Below are 27,760 nucleotides of genomic sequence, written 5' to 3'. Positions count from 1 at the left end.
AGTGACTGATTCAGTAACCATAAAATCGCCATTAAAAGAAACAGAAATTAAAGAGTTTGCTCCAGTATGTTTAAATGAGCACAAAAAGCAATTGAAGGATTAGAAAGTGATTTTATTTCCTGTTATTTTTGAAAATCTAGTCAATGTTGAGATATCCTGCGTGAATATTTGGATGATACTGGTGCTTGATGGGCTGAGGTGTGGCCAGTTGGAAGTTGGGTTTGATGGACAGATGAAAAAAATCAAGGGGACTTTGGCAAATTGCAATTACATCCAAAATTTCACAACTTTCAAGCCATGTACTTCACTTCAGTTCAGAATGAGCATGTCTGTCAAAATAATTATGAAGGAAATTCCAGGCTTTTCCAGAACAAGAATTTAGTGACAAAAACAGCATTTAACTAAAGCTCTGTGTCCAGGCCCTTTCTAGTTGTTTTATGAGGAACAGCTGAGCCATTGGACTTATAATCACTGAAGTTCATAAGAAATGAGTTGAGGAGTGGTTTCATCACCCAGAGATGGTGTGCCTGTGGAATTCTCCACTATAGAAAGAGGTTGAGGCCAAAACATTGAATGCTTTTAAGAAGGAGTTAGATATGGTTTTTAGTAACAAAGGATTAAAGAGTATAGGGAGAGAATGGAAACCAGGTAGTGAGTTGGATGATCAGTCATGGTCATATTGAATGCTGGACCACATTCAAAGGGCTGAATGACCTACTCATACATATTTCTATGAAGAACGAGCAGTGATTTTATTGAACATAAAAGATCTTGAGGAAGCTTGACTGAATAGATGCTGAGAGGATTCCGTCCCATGATGGAAACTGGTTCCAGGAGCACTAAGAAAATGGATCTCCAATTTAGCAGAGATGAGGAGGAATTTCTTCTCTAAGATGGTCATTGAAATATTCTTCCCCACGGAGGTTGGATCATTGAAAATATTGAAGAATGAATTCAATCAATTTTTAACCTGGAATGAAGTGAAGAGTTATGGGAGCAGGCAGGAAGGTGGAGATGAGGCCAGAATCAGATCAGCCATGACATCATTGAATGGTGGAGCAAGCTTGTTGGGCTAAATGGCCTCCCAGTTTTAATGACCTGATGATATTACATCACATGATCTTGCCATGTTTCTGGAACTAAAGCTGACTCCTTTATCAGAAATGATCTGATAGCCTTAAGTCTAATCCATTAGAGGCAGTAGGGCTGAAGTTTCTGACTGGTCTTTTCTTGGTCCATGCTCAGACACCAGCCCACATCTCTAACCGGGTCCAGAATCCGCTGTAGGTTCAAGGGGATTGGGAACATACAAACAGTAGGATCATCTGAATGAGGAGGGAGAGTAGGCTACTCAGCCCTGCTATGCCATGGCTGATCTGATTGTTCCCGCTTTGCCATATTCCCACCATCCTCCTGTCTACTGCTACCTCTGAGGAAGGGCGTTCTGAAGACTCAGGACTCTCTGCAAGAAAAACAATTCACCCAATTTTTGTCTTAACTGGATGACTCCTTATTTTTAAACAGTGACCTGCAATATCAGGTTCTCATAAAAAAGGAAGCATCCTTTCCACATTCCATACTGTCAACATATCCCAGGATTTTATGTTTCAATTCACCTCTTACTCTACTAGTTCCAGTGGATACAAGCCTAGACTGTCCATCCTTACCTCATTAAACAACCTGCCCATTCTAGGTATCAGCCTGAATTTACCTGCCCAATACTGTACTCCAGATGTGATCTCACCAGCGCCCTGTATAACTGAAATATGACCTCCCTAACATTAGGTTTCATGTCCCCATGCGATCAATGAAAGCTTTCTGTTAGCTTTCTTATTTATTTGCTGTATCTGCATACCAACCTCTGCAATTCATGCACTAAAACACCCAGATCCTCTGCACCTGTGTACTCCAAACCCCTACCATTTAAATAGTGTTTCTTTTCTACTTTTCGTGTTCAACATTTTCCCAAATTATACTCCATTTGCCACATCTTTGCTCACTCACCTAACCTATCCATATCTCTTTGTAGTCTTGTTATTTTCTCTTCACAGATTACTTTTATTTGTGAAACGGTTTCTGATTGGTGAAGTACTGCTTTGTAGAATCTTTCTGCTGCAGTTCCTGAATTTGGAACCTTAGCAGCTGGCCGTACACAATCACAAAATCCCTACATTGCAGAAAGAGACCATTCAGCCCACCGAGACTGCACTGTCCTACTGAACAGCATTCCAACCACACCCACTCCCACTCCCACTACCCCATGCCATCCCACTGACCCCTCATTTACCCTGGCCAATCTTGGACAGTACAAGCAATTTAGTATGGCCAATCCACTTAACCTGCCCATCTTTGGGCAGTGGGAGGAAACTGGATCATCCAGCAGAAATGCATGCAAATTTAGGGAGAACAGTGATCCAAGCCTGGAATCGAACCTGGGTCCCAGCACTGTAAGTGCAGCAGTGCTGAACAATATGCTACCCACGACACCCAGACCCATTCTCCAACCCTACTCTTACCCCTGACCAAAGCACCTAACCTACACATCCTTGAACACTATGGGAAATTTAGTATGGCCAATCCATCTAACCTGCACACCTTTGGACTGTTGGAGGAAACCAGAGCACCCAGAGGAAACCCGTGCAGACACAAGAGAATGTGCAAACTCCACATAGACAGTCGCCCAAGGCTGGAATTGAACCCGGGTCCCTGGTGCTGTCAGGCAGCAGTGCTAACCACTATGCCACTGTGCCAGTATAAGGAAACGCTGAGACTCTTTCTCCTGAGCGCAGAACACCAAGAGCTGATCTCATAGGGGTTTATAAAATCATGAGGAATGTAGATAAGATGAATATCCAAGGTTTTTGCTCCCAGTGTAGGGGAGTCCAAAACTAGAGGGCATAGGTTTAAGGTGAGAGGGGAAAAGGTCTCATGGGATACAGAATGAACTCGCCATTTGGTTACAGAACTGGTTCAAAGGTAGAAGACAGGGGATGGGTTGTTTTTCAGACTGGAGGCCTGTGACCAGTGGAGTGCCATAAGGATCGGTGCTGGGTCCACTGCTTTTCATCATTTATTTAAATGATTTGGATGCGAGCATAAGAGGTATAGTTAGTAAGTTTGCAGATGACACCGAAATTGGAGGTGTAGTGGACAGTGAAGAAGGTTATTTCAGATTACAACGGGCATCTTGATCAGATGGGCCGATGGGCTGAGAAGTGGCAGATGGAGTTTAATTCAGATAAATGCTAGTTGCTGTGTGTTGGGAAAGCAAATCTTAGCAGGACTTATACATTTAATGTCCTAGGGAGTGTTGCTGAACAAAGAGACCTTGGAGTGCAGGTTCATAGCTCCTTGAAAGTAGAGTCACAGGTAGATAGGAAAATGAAGAAGGCGTTTGGTATGCTTTCCTTTATTGGTCAGAGTATTGAGTACAGGAGTTGGGAGGTCATGTTGCAGGTGTACAGGACATTGGTTAGGTCACTGTTGGAATATTGCGTGCAATTCTGGTCTCCTTCCTATTGAAAAGATTTTGTGAAACTTGAAAGGGTTCAGAAAAGATTTATAAGGGTTTTGCCAGCGTTGGAGAAGTTAAGCTATAGGGAGAGGTTGAATAGGCTGGGGCTGTTTTCCCTGGAGCATCAGAGGCTGAGGGGTGACTTTATAATGGTTTACAAAATCATAAGGAACATAGGTAGGATAAATAGATAAAATCTTTTCCCTGGAGTGGGGGAGTCCAGAACTAGAGGGCAAAGGTTTAGGATGAGAGGGGAATGATATAAGAGGGACATAAGGGACAACTTTTTCATGCAGAGGGTGGTATGTGTATGGAATGAGGTGCCAGAGGAAGTGGTGGAGGCTGGTACAATTGCAACATTTAAGAGGCATTTGGATGTGTATATGAATAGGAAGGGTTTGGAGGGATATGGGCCAGGTGCTGGCAGGTGGGACTAGATTGGGTTGGGATATCTGGTTAGCATGGACGAGTTGGAATGAAAGGTCTGTTTCTGTGCTGTACATCTCTATGACTCCATGAGTCAGTCTATGATCTGAGGGTTAACCTTTTCATGCAGAGGGTGATGCATGTATGGAATGAGCTGCCAAAGGAAGTGGTAGAGGTGTGTACAATTGTAACATTTAAAAGGCATTTGGATAGGTACATGGATTGGAAACGTTTAGAGGGATATGGGCTAAATGCAGGCAAATGGGACGAGTTCAGTTTAGGAAACCTGGTCGGTATGGATCTATTTGACCGAAAGGTCTGTTTCTGTGCAGAATGACTCTAAGTACTGAAAGAAACCTTATGCAGCAGAAAGAACATGAACAGAATCTGTGTCTTGGCTATTTATCACCTCCAATATGCCACCACATATCAATGGTGAAGCAGTCAAAACGTGGTACATGAATAAGCAATTCACCAGAGATAGCACAACACCAGCACATCCCTTTAAATAGCTGAGAATTGCAGTTATAAAATGATTCCTTAAAGAAAAATAATGAAGCAATACAGAACAGATAATGGGGGAAGAAATGTCAAGTGTGGCATGCATCCAACCAGTCGGACTACACTCTGGAAGATGGCATCGGCTTGAGTGATGAATTCCTCGATGATTCCATGTTATCATGTTTTCCTGCTGAAGTGACCCTCAGTCCCGCACTTTGCTCACTCTCAATGACTTTGCCCTGTGGGTGTGGCTTATTGCACCTTTCCAGTCATTACCAACATGCATGCCTCTCTCGCTACGGCCAAATTTCTGGTTATGCAGACATGTAACATTCTGCTAACCCTCCCTTCACAAAAAGAGTCATAGAGGTCAACAGTATGGATAAAGGACATTTGGCCCATTCAGCCTGTACCAGACATAAACAACCAATGAAGTCTTCTCACCTATTACCAACACATGGCCCATAGCCTTATATATCTTGGCATCTAAATACTTCTGGCATCCGGAATGTTCCTCATCTTAGAGCCATCATCAGTGAGACCATGTTTTTCTTTGGTATACGTGATAAATGGATCCTAGAACCTGAGGGTAGCACATGTTTGGTGTGGTACAGTCTGCAGTGCCTATCACGTCACACTATTCTTGAATCTAATGCTATCAAATTGTTGACACTTGGGAAATTTGATTTTTTTTTAAATCACTTGTGGGACGTAGATACACTGGCTGAGCCAGCATTTATTGCCCATCCCTTGTTGCTCTTGAGAATGTGGGGGTGAGCTGCTTTCTGGAACTGCTACTATCTATTTGATGTAGGTACATTCCCAATGCCATTCGGGAGGGAATTCCGGAAGTTCTATCATGTACACAACCAAGGGGCAGCACAGTGGCTCTGTGGTCAGCACTGCTGTCTCACAGCATCAGAGACCCAGCTTCAATTCCCACTTTGGGTGACTGTCTGTGTGGAGTTTGCACATTCTCCCCATGTCAGCATGGGTCCCCTCCAGGTGCTCCAGTTTCCTCCTACAATCTAAAGATGGGTAGGTCAGGTGAATTGGCCATGCTAAATTGCCCATTGTTTTAGGTATATTACTCAGGGGTAAATGGAGGGAAATGGGACAGGGTGGTTTACTCTTTGGAGGGTCGGTGTGGACTTGTTGGGCTGAAGGGAACTGTAGAGAATCTAATTTAAGAGCACAGTTTGTTTTATCTCTGGTTCATGGAGATGTACAAATCCTGAATAAGGTTTCTCATCGAATATTTTCATAGGATCCCTACAGTGTGGAAGTGGGTCCTTCAGCCCAACAAGTCCACACTGACTTTCAGAAGAGTAACCACCCAGACCTATTCACTTACCCTGTTATCTTGTATTTACCCCTGACTAATGCACCTAACCTACACATCACTGCATATTGTGGACAATTTAGCATGGCCAATCCACCTAACCTGCACATCACAAGGTTCCTTGTGAATACGAGTGAAATAATTGGTCAGTCACACTGCAGGATGATGTTAACCCAGCATTGTGCTGAGTCCTGCTGGTGGCCTTCCTGTGGGAGCCAATGTCTCTCAGCTCTCCTCAGCTGTTCCGGCCCCTCCACAAACCGAGACACATCCCCTCATTCATGTTGATGTGCGCACTGGGTGGCTGCACATGTTCTAGTTGAGGTCTCCCTCCCTCTTACCCATCAAGTCTCTGCTATCTTTGCTTGCCACAGAAGAATCAAAAGAATGGACACCAGATAAATGTCTCATGTGGAGAGGAAGGCAGGATCGGGGGAACAGGAGAAAGGAGCCTAGACCACAGAAGTCAGACAACAGTGGAGCTTGGAGTCATCTTGGCTCTGGGTACCAGAATGGTACATCTACTGCTCCTCCTACGGGAGAGTGCTACCTCATCTGGTGGTTGCTTTGCCCGACCAAGTGGCAAGTCCCCATGAACCTGGCAGCACAGAGACTTGGCATTGGTAGATCACATGACCAGATGTGGGTCATCCATTTACTCCCAGTTGCAGTAGGCTTTTATATCTGGTCAGATGTTCTCTGAGTTGCATTCCTGGGCTTGACTACAACATGACTCTTGGGATTTAGAGCTGGAGAGGGCAGGAGGTGATAAAGGTCACCCTACAATTCCTTGCCCAAAGGTCAAGGGAGAATCTCTATATCTAAACCCTTCATTTTAAAAACCTCAATCATACTCCTCCAATGAATAAATCCTCGAGTCAACTCGAATAATATTTATCCTGAGTTTATATTTAGTTCAGTCATGGTTAGGGATCTAAAGCTTAATTGTAACAGTTTTAAGGCACTAAGAAGTTGTGTGACACAAGGATAGTCCTACTAGTTCGTATTTACATTTCATCATGCCTTCTCAATCTAACTGAAAGCTCTTTGACCTGCTAATTGCCTTGCTCCAATGCATGTGGATCTTGAGTAGTTTTTCCTCTTATCCTCAGCCACACCTTTGCTTTTTGAACTCTCTCTGATATAGCCCCTGATCTGAGCACTTGTCCTCACCGATCTGAAATCCGCCTGAAATCAAGAAAGCAATTTGTGTTTCTGTCAGACCTTCAAGACTTCCCACATTTTAAGAAACAATGAAGTGTCTTTTGGAATGAAGTCACTATTAGCAACAAGCCCTAATGAAGATGAACTTGGAATGTCTATCCCACAGTGCCACCCATTGCACCTCAAGAATCCCACCACAACACAATCTTTTGTTTTGATGCCGATTTCAGGTCTTTTCTTTGTTCAGGACATCAGAAAAAGTGCTTTTGTTCATCTTCAACATAATGGGCCTGATTTGTCCACCCAAGGTGGAAGATGAGGCAACTCATCAGAAGGAGGCAATCACAATCAATTGCCTCTCTGCTCCTTTCTACTTACTCTGCCTCCAAACTCCCCATTTCCATTTCGAGAAACATGAAGTGCACTTGAACTGGAAGCTTGTCAATGCAGTGTAGGTCCCTGCTAGAGGCCAAACCATGTTCCCCTTCTACAGCAGTAACTGCTGTATTCCAGAGTTCAAAAGCTCAAAGACACTTTGACAAGGAGAGAAGGTAAGTGTGGAATCTCTGTGGGTCAGGAGGTGGGATGGCACCTAAGCAGGTTGAAGAGGTTGGATGAAGAACTTGTCCACGGTGGCACAGCAGGCCGGCAGGACATTTGGTGTGGAGATTGGAAGATATATGTGAGAGAGGATAAGCTGGAAAGAAAATGGCTAAGACTGGCTAGATGTTGAGGGAAGGTATTGGGATTAGGTATCTGATGGGTTTCATGTGTCCCGTGAGGGCCGAGTGTTCTAGGGACACAATTGGATCTTGGGGAGGGAGTGGGGTATTAGGAAGATGTCAAGATGCGGACATTATGAATGATTGCAGAGTCAATTTTAATCACAGTTTCAAGCAGGTTTTAATGCCCTCAACTATCCCTGGCTCACCATTAACGTGGGCAAGTCTGAACCTCCAAAAGTCACCAAATCTAACTCAGAGTTGGGAAGTTTTTGGCGTCACATAACTGCCCATGGGCAGTTTAAATCCCTGGGCAGTTACCAGTATCCCTTCTAAGTGGTCCCAATGTCAGTCTCAGCCCATCTGGAGCCCAAAGAGTTTGATCAATGTCTTATCCAAAAACCAACATCAAGCGAGTAGCACTCCTTCAATACTATAATGGAGAGGCATCTTAGACCCTGCTGCTGGGATGGAGTGGAACTGGAACCCAGGACCCTCTGACTTAGATGTGAATGTGTCACCAGCTGGACCTAATCTCTGAAAGATGTTTTTCACATCCACTTATAAAACACTGCATGTGCATAAAACCTGAGAGTCATAAAATGAACGCCCTAATTTCAAACCATTCTAAACATGGCAAAGAGTAAATGTCTTAAAATAAATTCCATAAAGCTGCGGTCATGATTTATCTTAACTACAAAAGGTTATCAAATCCAAGTCACTACATCTACTTAAAGAAAGAAAGAAATAGGTATTTAAATGATAAAGCTGTCAAGGAATATGGCGTTGAGATAAAGGGTCAACTCTGATCATATTGAATGGTGATGCAGCCATGAAGGACTGAATACCCTCCTCCTGTTGCTATACTTTTGATTCTATGTCTTCATGGAGATAAACTTTCTTTTTCAAGAGTTCCAAAAACAAAGCAAAATCCGCAAAACAGTAGTTACAGCTCCAAGAAATGTTCAGCTCCAGTATTGAACAATATCTCAAAAAAAAGGAACAGCTTTTATAGCCATGATTGTCTCCTGTCCACCATTTTGGATTTTATTGGTCAATGCATTGACTATAGGAGTTGGGAGATCATGTTGCAGCTGTCCAGGACTTGGTTAGGCCACTTTTGGAATACTGCATTCCATTGCGGACATGGGCCAAATGTTGACAAATGGGACTAGATTAAATTAAGATATCTGGTCAGCATGGACGAGTTGGACAAGATATGTTTCCATGGCTGTACGTTTCTATGACTCTATAACTTACACTTTCTCTGCATGTAAGATCAAAAACTATATGATTGCAAATTGACTAGTTGACCATTATTTTCACATGATGAAATAATGCCACATGCATTGTGTGTATGGCACATTGTTGGTGGATTTCTGAACATCATAATATACAATTTCAACAGGATTGCCAGTAATCTTGGCATTTCTTTGTGTCAATTCAGTCAGGTTATTGAACCAATACCTAAAGCTATGTTAAAATTCATTAATTTCAATTTCTTCAGGTGATCATACATTTGATTCTGATAATGACTCCCAACATCTTTCCCAATACCAGACCAATACACTCCTTCAAATCTCAAGGTCCAATTTCCTCCCCTTTCAAAAATTTGGAATCACACAAGCTTCCCTCAAGCAAGGAACAACAATATAGCAGAGAACAACGGAGAGGAGTGTGCTGATTTAAAAATTCAGAATGCAGACTCAAACATCTAACTTTGTTGAGGTTTTTCACATTTTCGTCCAGTATTTTGGCTCAGGGTAAAGACAAATCAAAAATATTTCAAACAAGCTGAGAAAAAAAAATGAAGAAACCAGAGTTGGTGCGCGTCCAAACTGAGATTGCTCTTGGGCCAGCTCATGGTGATTCCATCAGGTGGAGAGGCTTAAAGAGCAGCTCCTTCACGTTGTAGGGACACAAGTGTGTCAGACTCTGAGCCCGATATCAGAGTATTTCATAAGCAGCCGCAAAATAATGATCATAGTTCAAAGCACCAGTGTTTCCTCACCAAGTAAACAACAGGAAGTATGGATTATTACAGGCCAACTTGTGGTAGTGATCCTCGGTCACTACCCTGAACCAGGTCATATTGCTTTGACCTGATTAATACTCTATGGTTTGGCAAACAGACTTTGGATAATAAGGCCAACTTTCTTCCGGCAATAAATGTCCATCCTCCCACCCTTTTCACTTCTGCTTTAATTCACTCCACAACATAACTCTGCTGTTCACACACACACACACAACACAGGGTAGCCTTTCTCTCTACCCTGGACTTCAGGGTTATAGTGTACTCAGCAGTTCCACATCAGCAATAGGGCAATATATTCAATGAGCAAAGGGAAAGAAATTAAAGTCTTGCATTTACGTAACGCCTTTCACTACCTGAGGATGGTACAACATGCTTTACAGCCGATGAAGTCCTTTCGAGGTGTAGCGACTGTTACAATTTAGGAAATGTGCAGAGCAAGCTCCCACAAACAGGTGAGAGAATGGCACAAAGTGAGGTGGCCCTTATGAGAGCCAGTGCTGATGTGATGGGCTGAATGGTCTCCTTCTGCATTGCAATAATACTGTGAATCTGTGAAGAATAATATTGGTCAGGGAAAATTCTCAGACTCTATAAAAGTGCACTTTAGGCCCATTTACATAAACCAAGGCCTTTCCTGGTGCAATGTCCCATTTGAAAAAAAATGTGCCCTTCCTCAGCACTGCCTTAGATAAATATTTATATTCAATACGAGTTACACAACCCTTTAGTACTTCAATGAAGTTTGCTTCGGTATATGCACTATAGCCTGGAAGCAGTCACCCCTGCACTGAAGAGCAGATCATCATGGGCTGGTTATCAAGGAGTGCTTAAGACCCAAACACTACATCACAGTAGTGTTACCAGTAGTGCATGGGGAGAGAGATGTGCTGTTGCATAAGTAGTTGGTAGCAGGGTAAATAGTGAGGCTTTGAAGAGCAGTAGCTCAGTAAAAATTACAAGTAAACTCAAAGTCCTTTGAACTTTTCTCTTTGGTCTTACAGCATTTAGAGAAGTTGCACGTTCCTCCTGCAGGATGTGGACATTCAGGGAGACTTCCATCATCCCTGTTGACTACACGTCAGGGAAGTGCACCCAGCTGCAGCTCCTGGGAGATTGTGTTAGGGAGCTGGAGTTGGATGCACTCAGGATCATCCAAGATGTGATGATGCATCAGAGTTTTAATGAGGTGCTCACAGCTAAAGGTGCAGGCAGAGAATAGCTGGGTGACCACCAGGAAAGGCAGAGATTGCAGGAATCCCCTGTGGCTATTCCCCTCGAAAACAAGTATACCATTTTGGATACTGTTGGGGGGTGGTGGTGGTGGTGGTGGGGGGGGGAGCGGGGATGGAACAAGAGAGGAGGTATGACCATTCAGGGAAAGCAACAGTAGCTAGGTTGGTGGCAACCAGGTTGGTGGCACTACGACTGGCTGTGGAGCACAGCCAGAGAGGGTAAAAGTAAACAAGAACTTAGTGAAAGGAGACTCAATAGTTAGGGGATAGACAGGAGATTCTGTGGCCATAAATGGGAATCCAAGATGGTGTGTTGCCTTTCGGGTGCCAGGATCCAGGATATTTCAGAGCGGCTGCAGAATATTCTCAAGAGGGTTGGTGAGCAGCCAGAAGTCATTGTGCACGTAGAAATCGGGATGAGGTCCTGTGGAGTGATTATAAAGAGCCAGGAAAAAAGTTAAAAACCAGGACCTTGTCAGTGGTAATCTCCGGATTACTTCCAGTGCCATGTGCTGGCGAGGGTAAGAACAGAAGGACACGGCACATCAAGTGTGGCCCAAGAATTGGTGCAAGGGGCAGGGATTCAGAGTTTTAAATCATTGGAATAATTTCTGGGACATGACAGAGAACGAGGAATGTCTGTTGAATTAAATTGCATTTATTTCAACGAAAGAGGGCTGACAGGTAAGGCCGATGAACTCAGGATGGGTACATGGGACTGGGATGTTATAGCCATCACAGAAACATGGCTAAGGGAGGGACAGGGCTGGCTGCTTAATGTGCCAGGGTACAGGTGCTTTAGGTGGGACAGAGTTAGTGGAAAGAGGAGAGGGGGAAGTTACATTTTTGATTAAGCCGTGTATCACAGCAGTAACCAGAGATGAAATAACTGAAGGACCATCCAGTGAGGCATTGTGGGTAGAGTTAAGAAATAAGAAGGGGATGGTGACGTTGTTGGGGTTATACTAAGGGCCCCCAAGTAGTCAATGGGAATTAGAGGAACAAATATGCAGGGAGACTGGGGAGACTTGCAGGAGCAATAGGGTTGTCATAGTATGGGATTTTAATTTTCCTAACATAGCCTGGGACTGCCATAGCATTAAAGGCTTAGATGGGTTGGAATTTGTTAAGTACATTCAGGAAAGTTTCCTCAAGCAGTATATAGAATCACAGAATCCCTATAATGTGGAAACAGGCCATTTGGCCCAACAAGTCCACACTGACCCTCTGAAGAGTAACCCACCCAGAACCCATTCCCCTACCTATTACTCTTTATTTACCCCTGACTAATGCACCTAACCCCCACATCCCTGAACACTCTGGAAATTTAGCGTGGCCAATTCACCTAACCTGCATGTCTTTGGATTGTGGGAGGTAACTGGAGCTCCCAGAGGAAACTCACGCAAACACTGGGAGAATATGCAAATTCCACACAGACAGTCACCCAAGGCTGGAATCACACCCGGGTACCTGGCGCTGTGAGGCAGCAGTGCTAGCACCATGACACTCCCCTACTTGGGTCCTACTCAGGAAAAGCAAACCACGACCAACTCTTGGGAAATAGGGCAGGCCAGGTGACTGAAGTGACAGTGGGGGAGCACTTAATAGTTATGGAGAGGGACAAAGCTGGTCCACGGGTTCAAGTGCCAGATTAGGGCAAGGCGAATTTTGATAGAATTAGACAGGAACTTGCAAGGATTGACTAGAGTAGTTTGTTTGCAGGCAAAGGGACCTCCAGCATGTGGGAGGCCTTTAAAGGTGATATAGCTAGAGTTCAAGGTCTATATGTTCCTGTGAGGGTGAAAGGTAAGGTTGAAGGAATGGGGAACCCTGGATGATAAGAGATATTGAGGCTTTGATCAGAAAGCTATAATCAAACTGGCCCTAAAACCCTTCAAACCTAGACCTCTCAGAGTGTCTTGGTTTACAAACTCTCTGAAAAAAAAACAAGGGCAACATAACCTTGTTAAAGGAACAGCATTATCACAATATTAAAAGGAAAAGAATAACTATAGAGACACTCCGACTCCTCAAGGACCAAAGTGGACATATATGTGTAAAACTGCAGGAGCTAGGTAAGGTCCTCAATGAATAGTTCTCTGCTGTGTTTACCGTGGGGAAAGACATGAAGACTTGGAAACTTGGGGAAGCTAGTGGTGATATCTTGGGGACAGCCAGATCTCCGTAGAGGAGATGGTGGATGTATTAGAATGTATGAAGGTGGATAAATCTCCTGCTCCTGACCCAATATATCCAAAAACACTGCAAGAGGCAAGAGAAGAAATTGCAGGGGTCTTGGCTGATATTTTCGAGTCATCGTTCGCCACAGCTGAGGTCCCAGAGACTAGAGGGTAGCAAATGATGTGCCCTTATTCACGAAAGGCTGCAAAGAGTACGATAGACTAGTAAGCTTAACATCTGTGGTAGGCAAGTTACTTGAGAAGATTCTGCGCGATAACATATACATGCATTTGGAAAGACAGGGTCTAATTAGGAGTAGTCAGCATGGGTTTGTGTATGGAAGATCATGCCTCACAAATTTGTTAGAGTTTTTGATGAAGTGATGAAGGTTGACGAAGGCAGGGTGGTAGACGTGGTCTATATGGATTTCAGTAAGGCGTTTGATAAGGTTCCGCATGGTAGGCTGTTCTGGTATGTTAGATCTCACAGAATCCAAAGGAAGCTGGCAAATTGGATATACAATTGGCTTGATGGTAGGAAGCAGTGGGTAATAGTGAAAGGATGATTGTCACAATGGAGGCCTGTGACAAGTGGAGTGTCTCTGGTGTCAGTGTTGGACCCATTGCTGTTTGGCATCTATACAAATGGTCAACAAATGTACAAGGCATGATTAGTAATTTTGCAGGTGACACTAAAATAGGTGGCATTGTGAACAGTGAGGAAGGTTATCAGAAATTTCAGCAGGACCTTGGTCAACTGGAGAAGTGGGCCAAGAAATAACAAATGGAGTTTAATATAGATAAGTGCGAGGTCTTGCATTTTGGAAAGTCAAATCAAGGTAACACTGTCATGATGAATGGTAGGTCCTTAAGGCGTGTAGTGGAACAGAGGGACCTTGGAGTTCAGGTGCATGGTTCTCTAAAGGTGGAGTCACTGGTAGACAGGGCAGTGAAGAAGGCTTTTGGCACACTGGCTTTTATCAGTCAGGGCATTGAGTATAGAAGTTGGGAAGGTATGTCGCAGTTGTACAGGGTGTTGGTGAAGCCCAACTTAGAGTATTGTGTCCAGTTTTGGTCACCTTGCTATTGGAAGGTGTTGTTATTAAACTGTTTTAAACTGGAAAGATTTCAGAAGAAACCATTCAGAAGGATGTTGCCAGGACTCAGTGGTCTGAGTTATAGGGAGAAGTTGGACAAGCTAGGGCATTTTTCTTTAGAGTAGACTAGAAAGAGGGGGAATCTTATAGAAGTGTAAACTATCATGAGAGGCATGGATAGAGTGAGTGCACTCAGCTGTTTTCTGAGGGTTGGGGAATCGAGGACTAGGGGCATCAGTTTAACATTAAAGGGGAAAGAATAAAAGGGAACCTGAGGGGCAACTTTTTTACACAGAGGGGTGTATGCTGATGGAATGAGCTGCCAGCGGAAGTGGTTGAGGCAGGTACATTAACAACATTTAACAGGCATTCGGACAAATACACTGACAAACTGGATATACAATTGGCTTGATGGTAGGAAGCAGAGGGCAACAGAGAAGGATTTTTGGAGGCCTGTGACTAGTGGAGTGTCTCTGATGTCGGTGTTGGTTAACTCTATCAGTGATGAATGAATGTACAAGGCATGTCAAATACAGGGATAGGAAAGGTTTAGAAGGATATGAGCCGAGTGCAGGGAAATGGGGTTAGTGTGAATGGACATTGACTGGCATAGACCACTTTGGGCCAAAGGGCCTGTTTCCATGCTGGAGGACTCTATGACTCTCAACAGAACCGAAGTGAACGGAATATTAGAAGTCTGAAGATTTTTTATGGATTTTGCAAATCCATTAAAGAGGTTAGGACCTTTTAAAAGCACCTGCTTATTGTGGTTGAGAAAATAAAATGGCCGGAATATGGAAATACACAGTTATGAAGAAGGCAACTCTCAAAATTCGACCGGCAGCATGGATCATCAGAATAATTAAATAATCTGAACAGCCAATCGCTGAAGTCTGAGATCTTCTCATTGATATCAATGCAGCTTCCTGCTAGGTCTTCACTTCTGAAGATAACAATGAATCCCAGTGCGAGAGCAAAGTCTTAAATACTATTCAGGCCAGATCCTCAATATTTTTCTAAGCATTTAAACAAGAAGACAAATGTTTTCAAGCACTCTGACTTCTCTACACCTAAGAAACAGGAACAGAAGTAGTCCATTCGGCCCATCAAGTGTGTGCCATTGTTCATTATGGCTGATCTTTTACCTCAGGGTCACGCCTCAATTTTTCTATCACTGGTAGGATGGTTTCATTGGCAAATTTTGAGAGGGCACACAGCAGATAAGATTTTCATTGGACAAACAATTCCAGAGCAATAAATTAATTAGTGGAGTGTAATTAACAAAAAAACGGCCATTGAAAAGAGCCATGTGAGTGAGCTGACTAATCAAAACACTGAGTAGCCTTTCTGTTGGAGGAAGGAGTGCAGAAGGAAAAAGATTAGGCCCCATGATCTGATTGCCAAGGAAGAGGATGGGGTCCAGGTCTGAGTTGGATTAATATTGACTGACCTTGGTTTGTCTACAGTCAGCCATACTCCAAGTGGACTTTGTACAATTCGCACAAAGGTGAGGATTAGAAGCAGGTTGCTGCTTTGTTGTTGGTTGATGGGGACAATGTGGGTGTGGGATGAGTTTGGCTTGGTCCCATTGACCTCTAAACTAGACAGTCACTGTCATTTTCCACAAGCAACCCCACTCCACTTCCTTCCCAGTTGGTGTACACATCACCCTCACTTGCAAGAACCTGCAACATACAGCCACTCACATAACCACCTTTCACTCTAGTCTCACACACCCAACCTCCACCTCCCTGGCCTTCTCCCAGAAGCTTCATTCAACCTCAATGCCTCTCCCAGCAGCTTGCCTGACTCTCACCCTCTCCCAGCAGCCTCCCTCACTCTCACCCCCCTCCAAGCAGTCTGTCCGACCCTCACGCCCCTCTCCCAGCAGCCTACCTGACTCCCACCCTTACCCCCTCTCCCAACAGCCTGCCTGACTCTTACCTTCACCCCCCCCAGCAGCCTCCCTCACCCCCTCTCCCAGCAGCCTGCCTGACTCTCATGCTCACCCCCTCTCCCAGCAGCCTCCCTCACCCCCTCTCCCAGCTGCCAGCCTGACTCTCACACTCACCCCCTCTCCCAGCAGCCTCCCTCACCCCTTCTTCCAGCAGCCTCCCTCACCCCTCTCCCAGCAGCCTGCCTGACTCTTACCCTCTCCCCTCCCCTCCACTCACAGCCCATCTGACTCTCATTCTATTCATTCTCTTCCCTCCTCAGCTCTGGGAGGCTGTCACCCAAACTGCTTCCTCCACCGAAGGCCCACTGCACCCTGACTCTCCTCGTGATGATCAGACAGCAATCCATTTCCGTTCCACCCCTGAATCCCTTCTGTTCCCTACCACACAGATTCAAAGGCACGGCTTATTTTTTTTTCTTTTTTAAAGGACAATGCTCACCTGGTTTTAATTTTTCTTTTCTTTTTTTTATTACCCCCACACTACCGCCTAACTGCAGTAGTGCTTATTTTTCCCCAGCACCCATGGTGTGTGTGTGCGTGCAGGTGTGAGACACAGTGAGAGACACAAAGTGCACAAATCTTTATTTAATTTCCACCACCAGGAAGAAAGGACACACCCGAGTGGCCAGCGACAAGCAGTGCCCTTCACATCAAAGGGCAATGCTGTGTGATCAAAACAGTGAAGGGGAGGGCAGGGACTAAATCAAAATACCACTCCCTGCAGCGCCCACCTCTCCCTGAACAACTCCAGGGTGTTGGTGGACACCGCGTGCTCCTTCTCCAAGGACACCCGGGCCCTAACGTAACCGCGGAAGAGGGAGGCACGGCTTATTGGTGCACTCACAACTTCCTCCCATTGGACGGGCTGTTTCTCTCCAACAGTTATTGCAGATGGACTAAAGCCTCTGATTGGACAAGCAGCTTGTTACAAAAGCTGTTAGTTACACCCACCTGCATTTTGAACAATGTGCTTGCTGGCTGCATTGTCACCTGTGGACTTGTCTTTGGGCCAGTTGGATCAACCTCAATGATACCTTCCTGCAATAACTCCATATCCACTGATTCCCTTAGCAGCGTCTACTATAAGGGGGCAATAGTCACTGAACTAATACTCCAGAGGCCGAAGCTAATGCTTAGAGATAATGAGTTCAAATTCCAGCACAACAGACCTTGGAATACCAACCAAACCCAATCCACTAATGCCCTTTAGGGAAAGAAATGCCCCACTCATACTCAGCTGAGACCCATAGTAAATTGGTTAGCTCTTAACTGTCCTCTGAAAGGGTCAAGCAAGACCCTCAGTTCCAGGGCAATTAAGGATGAGCAATAAATGTGGGTCTTGTGTGTGACTAAGTCTTTTCCCTGTGGTATGGGAGTCCAGAACTAGAAGGCTTAGGGTTTAGGGCGAGAGGGGTAAAGATTTAAAAGGGACCTAAGGGGCAACTTTTTCACGCAGAGGGTGGTGCGTTTATGGAATGAGCTGCCAAAGAAAGTGGTGGAGGCTGGTACAGTTACAACGTTTAAGAGACATTGGGATGGGTATATGAATAGGAAGGGTTTAGAGGCATATGGGCCAGGTGCTGGCAAATAGAACTAGATTAGGCTGAGATATCTGGTTGGCATGGACTAGTTGGACCGAAGGGTCTGTTTCCATGCTGTACATCTCTATGACTCCATGACTCCTATGTCTAATTCGTAAATAAAAGAGAAAGATATGACATCATAAATTCCCCTAACACTGCTTTTAATGGATCCACATTTGTCTTAACCAAATGATTCTTTTTTACACACCTATTAAAGCTTTTATAGTCCATTTTCATGGGGTTTTTGTAGGTTGTATCCATATTCTATTCTCTCTTTCCTTATGAACTTCTTGGTCACCTTTTGCTGTTTTCTATGAACCTCCTGATCCTCAGATTTACGAATATTTCTGGTGACTTTATAAATCCTTCTATTTAATCTTACATAATCAATAACTTCCTTTGTTATCTACAGTTGACTGACCTTTTAGAGTTCTCAAGAAGGGTCATTGGACTAGAAACGTTAACTCTGCTGCCTTGCCACAGATGCTGCCAAACCTGCTGAGTTTCTCCAGCCATTTCTGTTTTTGTTTCTGATTTCCAGCATCCACAATTCTTTCAGACCTTTTGGAGTATTTGAACCTTGAAGGAATGTTTCTTTTTAAAGACCATATCTTTGAGTGGCACGATGGCTCAGTGGTTAGCTTTCTCACAGCAGCAGGGATCTGGGTCCAATTCCAGTCTCAGGTGACTGTGTGGAGTTTACACATTCTCCCCATGTCTGTGTGGATCTCCACCCACAGTCCAAAGATGTGCAGGTTAGGTGAATTGACCATGATAAATTGCCCATTGTATGCAGGCTAGGTGAGCTAGCCATGGGAAATGTAGGGTGGGTCTGGGTGGGGTGCTTTTCGGAAGCTTGGTGTGGGCTGAAAGGCCTGCTTCTACATTGTAGGGATTTTGTAATACTTAGGACAAAACATATTGTCACTCAGTTCAAAATGTGAACTCCAATTTCTCTCCAGCTGCTTCCAGACTCGCTGAGCTTTTCCAGCAATTTCTGTTTTTTGTTTCTAATTTACAGCATCATCACTTCTTTTGTTTTTTATATCAAACATTCAAATGGACTATCATTTCATCATCATCTAATTGCTCAATAAGGCTGAGCTAATTTTATATTCACAGTTTACTTGAAGCACAGAAATGTAAATCAGGCAAAATGATGCTTAAAGATGGACTTACATCATTGATCCAGCTGTTGAAGGCAGATATCCGAGTGTAGACAGTGGGCTTCCTCGCTGTGTTACATGGATAGGACCCTGTGAAGCTCCCCACTCCATTGATGTACCATCTACCATCACTACCAAAACAGTTCAAAGGACTGCCTGGGTCACCCTGAGGTAAAAGAAGTCTCTCCGTTATGTTGGGTATCTTTTTGAAACAAAGAAAACACATTGTTGTTTTGCTGCCTCAGTTGGTTTTTACAAATTATTCTGGTTATCATCTCAGAATTGACAAAAACCTTTCCAGTTTTGAGGGAGCTGAAAGTTCCATTAGCACCTGCTGAGCTCCACACAGCATTGTCCACACCATAGAGTCATAGAGCCACTGAGATGTACAGCATGGAAACAGACCCTTCGATCCAACCTGTCCACGCCAATCAGATATCCCAACCCAATCTAGTCCCACCTGCCAGCACACAGCCCATATCCCTCCAAACCCTTCCTATTCATATACCCATCCAAATGCCTCTTAAATGTTGCAATTGTACCAGCATCCATCACATTCTCTGGCAGCTCATTCCATACACGTACCACCCTCTGTGTGAAAAAGTTGCCCCTTAGGTCTCTTTTATATCTTTCCCCTCTCACCCTAAACCTATGCCCTCTAGTTCTGGATTCCCCATCCCTGGGAAAAGACTTTGTCTATTTATTCTATCCATGCCCCTTATAATTTGGTAAACCTCTGTAAGGTCACCCCTCAGCCCCAGCCTGGTAAGCCTCTCCCTATAGCTCAAATTCTCCAACCCGATAGGAAGGAGACCAGAATTGCACGCAATATTCCAACAGTGGCCTAACCAATGTCCTGTGCAGCCACAACATGATGTCCTGACTCCTGTACTCAATACTCTGACCAATAAAGGAAAGCATACCAAACGCCTTCATCACTATCCTACCTACCTGCGACTCCACTTTCAAGGAGCTATGAACCTGCACTTCAAGGTCTCTTTGTTCAGCAACACTCCCTAGGACCTTACCATTAAGTGTATAAGTCCTGCTAAGATTTGCTTTCCCAAAATGCAGCACCTCACATTTATCTGCATTAAACTCCATCTGCCACTTCTCAGCCCATTGGCCTATCTGATCCAGATCCTGTTGTAATCTGAGGTAACCCTCTTCGCTGTCCACTACACCTCCAATTTTGGTGTCAGATGCCAATTCTTTATCAGGAGCACAAATCAGAAAGCCACATCTGATTTCTTGGGTTCTTCCAATTCACATTTGGAAAAGCAACAGATGGAGGTTTGTGGGCTTCATGTCCACAAACAGGTGAGACTGCAGGACCACATATTCTCAATGTTTTATTATTACTCTGCATCTTCCAAAAAGGAATTAACTTGAACACCAAAGGAGCTGACGGGGCGGGGGCACAGGGAGGTGGGTAGCAAGATTGTGGCGTTGTGGTAATGCCACTGGCCAATAATCCAGAGACCCTCCCTAGGCCTGTACTCTAAGACTGTGGGTTCAAGTCCCACCATGGAACGTGATGGAGTTTAAATTCACTTTTTATTCATTCATGGGATTAGACTTGGCCAACATGTATTCCCCATCCCGGAGAACAGATACGAGACAACCATTTTGCAGTGTGTCCGGAATTACATGTAGTCCAGACCAGGTAGAGATGGTAGTTTCCTTCCCTGAAGGACATTAGTGAACCAGATGTGTTTTTCCAACAATCGACAATGGTCCTCATTAGACTCTTAATTGCAGAGATTTAATGATTTCTAATTGTAAAGCTGGAATGGAAAGCTAATCTCAGCATTGGTGACCATAAAATTACCACCACTTGTAAAAAACTCATCTGGTTCACTAATGTCCTTGAAGGACGGAAATCTGCCGCCCATACCCTGTCTGGCCTAAATGTGACTCCAGACCCACAGCAATGTGGTTGACTCTAGAATGGCCAAGCAATGCAACTCAATTCAAAGGGCAATTGGAGACAGGTAATAAATGTTGGCCTTGCCAGCAGCACCCTTGAAAGAATAAAGAAAACTGAAAATCCCAATGCAGACCAATATTAAACAGAACATTACAATCACTTCATTTACTTCAGAATTATTCAACAGACATACTTTGCTGCCTTTTAATTTATCGCATCTATACTTTTCAAGCTGGGTTGAATTTATAAGTATAAAATGTGCATTTTATATTTACACATTATACACGTGATGCATGATGAATAACTTCAGCAGATGGATTTAATGCATTGCCAATTATTATATATAAACTGTTCGTTAGGTAGTCGAAATCTGGAAATCTCTCTCCAAAAAACTGTTGATAATCAGTCAATTGAAAGATTCAAACTGAAATTACTGGGTTTTTATTTGAAGTTAAGGAGTTTACTAGAGAGGTACAGGTAGCTTGAATCTGAATCAGATCAGCCAACAGCTGAATGAAGAGATAGGACTGAAGGAATCCTCCTTTGCTAATTACCCCAGCGCTGAGGCTATAAACCATCAGGCTACTGATTTGTTTTAGAAAGCCTGATGAACAGAATTCACTGCAGAACGGCATATTTTCTATAATTACATATTTCACTTTATCCCTCGGTATCGTGAAAGCAAAATTGTGTGCCTTCGGACCTATTGTCAAACACAGAATTGAACCTTGCAGTTACTTATTCACCTCTTCATTCTGAAACATTCTCACAAATTAGCCCAGTGTTTTTTTTTTGCCAATTTGCAGATTGACAGTATATTCATTGTTACACTTGATGGAAAAGTTGATGGACTGTACATCCACATCAGAACAAATAGCAGGCGTAATGGAATTCCTCAATGTAGGGTTCAGCGATGATGACACATGATTGACCAGCACCTCATATCAAGCACTGTGAACATGGACTTCCCCCACATGGACTGCTTTTCAAAGGTGGCTCATTTTTACAGACTAACCATCAGCTTGAAGAAGATGGAGATACTCCATTGACCAGCACAACAGGCTGACTAAATCTCACCTACTGTAACACAACCCTGGAGGCTGTAGGTAATGTTATGGTTGAGTTTGGATATGTGCATCAGTTCCTTTATACTCCCACTCCTCTACTAATCACAACAAATTTTAATTTACCCAGGTTGATGAGATGGCCAATTTTCTAGGTTTTAGAATACATCTGTTTTGTTATTGGAAACAAGTCAGACAGGTTTTTTTTTAGTTGATAAAAAATAGTGTATTTATTACAATTAAAATAATCAAACATGCAAACTTTATTGAAACAAAAACAGATATGGCTTATACTTAAGGAGTGGTGACAGCCAAGTGGTATTATCACTAGACTATTAATCCAGAGACCCAGGTAATGTTCTGGAATCCTCGGTTCTAATCCCACCACAGCAGATGGTGGAGTTGGAGTTCAATAAAAATCTGGAATTAAAAATCTACTGATGGCCAGAAACCCGTTGTTGTAAAAACCCATCTGGTTCCCTAATGACCTTCAGGGATGGAAACTGCCATTCTTACCTGGTCTGGCCTACATGTGACTCCAGGCCCACAGCAATGTGTTTGACTCTTACCTGCCCTTTGGAATGGGCAATAAATGCTGTCCTAGCCAGCAATTCTCTTATCCTGTGACTATAAACTTCTAACATCCCAAAATTAATGAGGCAAATGTAAGTAACATAAACAGTGGGTACACTCCTTCTGCTTTGATAGACCCATTAGCTTCATCATCAAACTCCCCACAGCCCTCCCAAGATATTAGTTGCAAGGTTAGTCACTAAATCTCAAGAAACCTTCATAAAGGGTTTACAATTCTTCGCTTTCAATGAAAATAATTTTCTCCAGAGCCATTTTGCCATGGATTTCCTCAAGGTCTGTAAACATTCTGAATCTTTGTTTTCCTTTCCTGGGTCAACGCTCTCCTGGGATTTTGAAACTGTGCTTCAGCACTTGCTCAAAGGCACAGTTCCAGTTTTTCACAAACAGTGAGCTTCACCAAACCCGCACCGTGCTTAGGTTTGTTTCCTGGGCTCTAAGGTGGCCCACATGCACAAAATACATATTCCATGTGAGTTTTTTTTCATCCTCATTCACAGCTTCACTGAGATATTAGTGGCACATGGCTTCTTCTAAGCTCCAATAGTTCACAGAGTGACCCAGAGCCCTGACTCCAACAGGGAGTGTTCCAGAGTTCTACATAACAACTCAAAAAGCAAACAGTACAGAGCCACCTAAATGTTCATGCCACCTCACTGAGTCAATAATTACACAAACTCAGTGTTGTTCATTTGCCTTTTTAAGTTGTATAGCATGGAGATTGCTTGTGTAATTGTCTGTCTTTTCCAAATAACTGATCTGAGAACTGGTCTTCAGTGACTCCCTTATCTGTTTTGAGTAGGTCACTGAAAACCTTGGCTGAAAATGTGTTGCTGGAAAAGCGCAGCGGGTCAGGCAGCATCCAGGTGCAGGAGAGTCGACGTTTCGGGCATGAGCCTTCTTCAGGAATGAGGAAAGTGTGTCCAGCAGGCTAAGATAAATTTCCTCACTGAAAACCTTGCACAGGTTTGCAGACAACACCAAAACTGGTGGCATATTAAACAATGAAGAAGGTATTTTAAAATTACAAAGGGATCTTGAGCAAATGGGTCAAGGGCTGAAAAATGACAGATAGAGTTCAACCTGGATAAGTGCAAGGTTTCGCATTTTGGTACAATGTACAAGAGTGGGGCCTATACAATTAATGGTAGGGCCTTGGACAGCTCTGTAGAATAGAGGGGCCGAGGGGTGGCAGGTACATAATGCTTTAAAGTTTGCATCACATATAGACAGAGTGGTGAAAGGGCATTTGACACACTTGCCTTCATTGCTCTTCCTTCGAGTTTAGGAGTTGGGACGTCATGTACTGGACATTGGTGAGGCCTCTTCTGGAATACTGTGTCCAGTTCTGGTTACCAGTTACAGGAAGGATATTATTAAGCTGAAGTTAAAAATCACTCAACACCAGGTTATTGTCCAACAGGTTTATTTGGAAGCACTAACTTTCAGATTGCTGCTCCTTCATTAGGTAGCTTTGGAAGAAGATCATAAGACACAGAATTTGTAGCAAAAAAATATAAAAGCAATCTAGGTTTGTTCAATATATCATTTCAGTTGCATGACACTGTAATGTTTTGCTATAAATTCTCTGTCTTATGGATCCTCTTCCAAAGCTACCTGATGAAGGAGCAGCGCTCTGAAAGCTAGTGCTTCCAAATCAACCTGTTGGACTATAACCAAGTGTTGTGTGATTTTTACCTTTGTCCACCCCAGTCCAACACCAACCCCTCCATAACATTATTAAGCTGGAAAGGGTTCAGAAGAGATTTAACAGGATGTCGCCAGGTATGGATGGTTTGAGTTATAAAGAAAGACTGGATAGCCTGTGACTTTTTTCAAGTGTGGCGCTGGAAAAGTACAGCAGGTCAGGCAACATCCGAGGAGCAGGGGAGTCAACATCTCGAGCATAAGGCCTTCATTAGGAATACTTATGCCCAAAACGTCAATTCTCCTGCTCCTCGGATGCTGCCTGACCTGCTGTGCTTTTCCAGCGCCACACTTTTCGACTCTGATCTCCAGCATCTGCAGTTCCCATTTTCTCCTGGCCCGTTTCTCACTACAGCACAGGAGTTAATTCCATCTTTAAGATGATGCTCTGAACTCAATCTCAATAAATTTTGGCAAACCACTTCAAAGTAAATTCTATGTGTTAACTATTCATTTCTGTTCTGACCAGAACTCCATTTGTAAGTTTCAAGAATGTTTTTTGATGTTCAAATACAATGTTTTGCATTTCTGAGCTGATGCCTGATTGTTTTGAGTTGTGATCACTTTGGGAATTTCAGTTTCTCCTGATCCCATTCCCAACATGCCCTAATTATTTTTTTCGAAATGATGTCAATAGGTTCCTAGTTCTGGACCTTTATTTTTCTTGTTAGCAATTCTGGTCTTCTGCACAATTCATGGACCATATCTTTTCAATCTCCTTGGGATTGTACCTGTCCTCTGATGATTGAAACAGTCTTGATGCTGAAAAAAGACAAATTTTGTCAGTCTTTTTGCCTATCACTCATCAAGACAATCCACAAGAATTCCAATTCAAAGGAATAAAAAAACATTTTCTGTGACCGAGGAGGGTCCTGGTTGATTGGAAAGTGAGCTCTGACTGGTAGTTACACTGCCATGAAGAAACTATCCAAACAAAGAAATAAAAATGTTCATCTTCCCCTTGACTTGGTATTCTTGTGAATTGTCCTGACGAGGGCAAAATGAAAAGATCCACCAAAATATTTCTTTTCTCAGCAATACACGATTCTGTGAAGGAAAACCTCAGGAAATGTGGAACGTCCACCATGGATGGAGAGAAAATCGTGCAAATAAGAATGACCTGGGGAGCATTCTCAAGGAGTGATTCTGAATCCTTCAGACATCAAAGCTGGCAAGCAACTAAGACCAGCTGGAAAGGTAGGAGTCCCAACCAAACCACATAACGCATCCTTGCAAGTGTGCCAGCACCTCCACAACCCAGTTTCAAATATACAATCAATGGCTTTATGTGCACAGGAAACAGCTATCACCCACAACAAAGGACAACTGGGTTTCAGTTATAGGGAAAGGCTGAATAGGCTTGAGGTTAGTTTTCCCTGGAGCATCAGAGGCTGAGGGATGATCTTATAGAGGTTTACAAAATCATGAAGGGCATGGATAGGGAAAATAGCCAGGGTCTTTTTCCCAGTGTGGGGGAGTCCAAAACTAGATGCATAAAGTTTAAGATGAGAGGGGAAAGATTTAAAAGGGACCTAAGAAGCAACTTTTACTAGCAGAGGGTGGTGCGTGTATGGAAGGAGCTGCCAGAGGAAGTGGTGCACAATGACAACATTTAAAAGGCACCTGGCTGGGTATATCAATAGAAAAGGTTTAGAAGGATATGGGGCAACTTCTAACTGGGACTAGGTCAGATTGGGATGTCTGGTCAGCACAGATGAGTTAAACTGAAGGATCTGTTTCTGTGTTCTATGGCTCTATAACTGATACCAACTGATCGATTAACCTCACCCACCCCCCACCCACCCCAAGGTGGATCAAGAAGCATTAGTCCAAATCTTTTCAGCAGATATGAAAACATAGACCAACTTTTAAATACAAATATTTGGGATAGATTTGTATTCGCCACTGCCTTCAATGTAGTGCATAGTGAGAGAGAGAGTTCATGTTGGAAGAGTCCAGTTCCAACCTATCTGTTCCTGTCATACATCTCAAACCCATTCTTCCTTTTTAACATTTTCCTCCAAACCTATCTCTTTGACAGCCTTTTTTGTCCCCTACCTTAATATCTGCTTGTGTGGCTTGGAGCCAACATTATTTGAAAATACACCTGGGAATTGCTTAGAGGATCAGCTTTGTTCTGGGGTGTTGCATATCCTTTAGCTGACAAAACACAAAGGAGATTGAACCTTCAAACACCTCGCAGTCCTCACGCAGGGCACCCAGGTTCTGTAATCAGTCCTTTATCATGTTCTTGTGGAATTCCTTCACAGGTTTCACTTCAGCGAAAGTGTGATACAACAGCGCTGTTGGTGATGCCCACTTCCTGCAAGTGGTGTGGGTTTCCTTGGCAAGGGGATGGCTGTGTTCTCTCTGGATATGAGCAAACTAGCTACTCTTCCAGCCCCTGAAGCAATACCCTTGGTCATGCCAGAAGCAAGGCAGACTACCCATAAATGTCATTTTTAATATTTGAAATTTAAACTAGAGGCATTTGGGCAGGAAAATAAGTCAGAGAGCAGCTCGCTGCAAACATTGTGGAGTGTTAATGGAAGTTTGTTTATACTGTGAGGTTTATGACAGCAGGAACTAAACATTGAAAAGCATTGGCTTCAAAAACCCAGTGATTGAAAGGTTTTATGGTAGTTTGGAGGAGACTTGAATAATATTGTTTTTTTTCCTCCTAGAAATGATAATAGGACAGATCAGCAAAAGCACACTAACCTTGGGGTGAACATTTTGCTTGTGAAAGACTAGGAATGTTTGGTTAGATTAGGATTGTAACAAAGCCAAGCTCATCGATCTACAACCACGTACTTACTGGGCACAGCTAGCCACAGTCATCCACCATTACCATCTCAAGCACCCTCAGAAGGGGTTAAGTCAAATTCCACCTCCTATACTCTTGAAAGGTGGATGACCAAGACTTACCTGTATTGAATAGAATAGAATCACTGTCAGCAAGAACATTAGCACTTTGAAACATTACAATACTGGTGTTTGAAGAGGTCAGAGGCGTTACTGCTTCTAACACCTGCTAATTCCAACGGGAACTTTAAAGTATGAGGAAAGGTAGTCAAACTCACTGAAGAGTCTTGGAGGGTTTACCCAGGGGGAAATGAAGCAGGCATCAGCTCATAGCCATTCTTCACATTCAGGCTGGAGTGTATCTGAATAGATTTTGATGAGCTGTTGTTCTTCATGAAGTTGGGCATTTTAAGGGTAAGTGGGTCAGATGAAAGGAAGAAGTGTCAGTGCTCTGGGTGTTTCAGCCGAATCTTGTAATGTTCTTAGTCTCAGAACTTGGTGGACAAGGTTCCTCCTCTGCATCTTTGTGTTCTTCTTCATCTTCCTCCTAATCTTTAGGAAATTCCAAGTCAACCCCCTTTGTATTCAGGTAACACCAGTATAAAGGCCACTGCCACCCTATTAAAATAAGGTTCCCTCACATACTGTCCTCTGTGAAGCCTAGTTACAGCATGTTATTCCTGAAGACTCGTGTGTTCTTTCACCTCCTTAATTCATTTCTTGTCTGTTCAGGTCTCTCTGCTT

At 43.5% G+C, this 27,760-nt stretch overlaps 1 protein-coding gene across 1 annotated transcript in view; it reads right to left on the bottom strand.

Moving 5' to 3' along the window:
* Positions 1–1,191: 1,191 nt before the first annotated feature.
* The window catches only part of LOC132833550 (proproteinase E-like), a 74,883-nt gene continuing 48,314 nt past the window's right edge, over positions 1,192–27,760 (bottom strand). The window contains exons 6-7 of the mRNA XM_060851911.1: positions 18,933–19,085; positions 1,192–1,281 (exon numbers count right to left, since the gene is read on the bottom strand). Coding sequence (XP_060707894.1) covers positions 1,192–1,281; positions 18,933–19,085 — 243 coding nt within the window. The remainder of the gene's footprint in view (positions 1,282–18,932; positions 19,086–27,760) is intronic.

The sequence above is a fragment of the Hemiscyllium ocellatum genome, chromosome 37, assembly GCF_020745735.1.
Source record: "Hemiscyllium ocellatum isolate sHemOce1 chromosome 37, sHemOce1.pat.X.cur, whole genome shotgun sequence".
NCBI lineage: Eukaryota > Metazoa > Chordata > Chondrichthyes > Orectolobiformes > Hemiscylliidae > Hemiscyllium > Hemiscyllium ocellatum.
The sequence above is the reverse complement of the archived record's forward strand: the minus strand, read 5'-3'. Positions and strand labels throughout refer to the sequence as shown.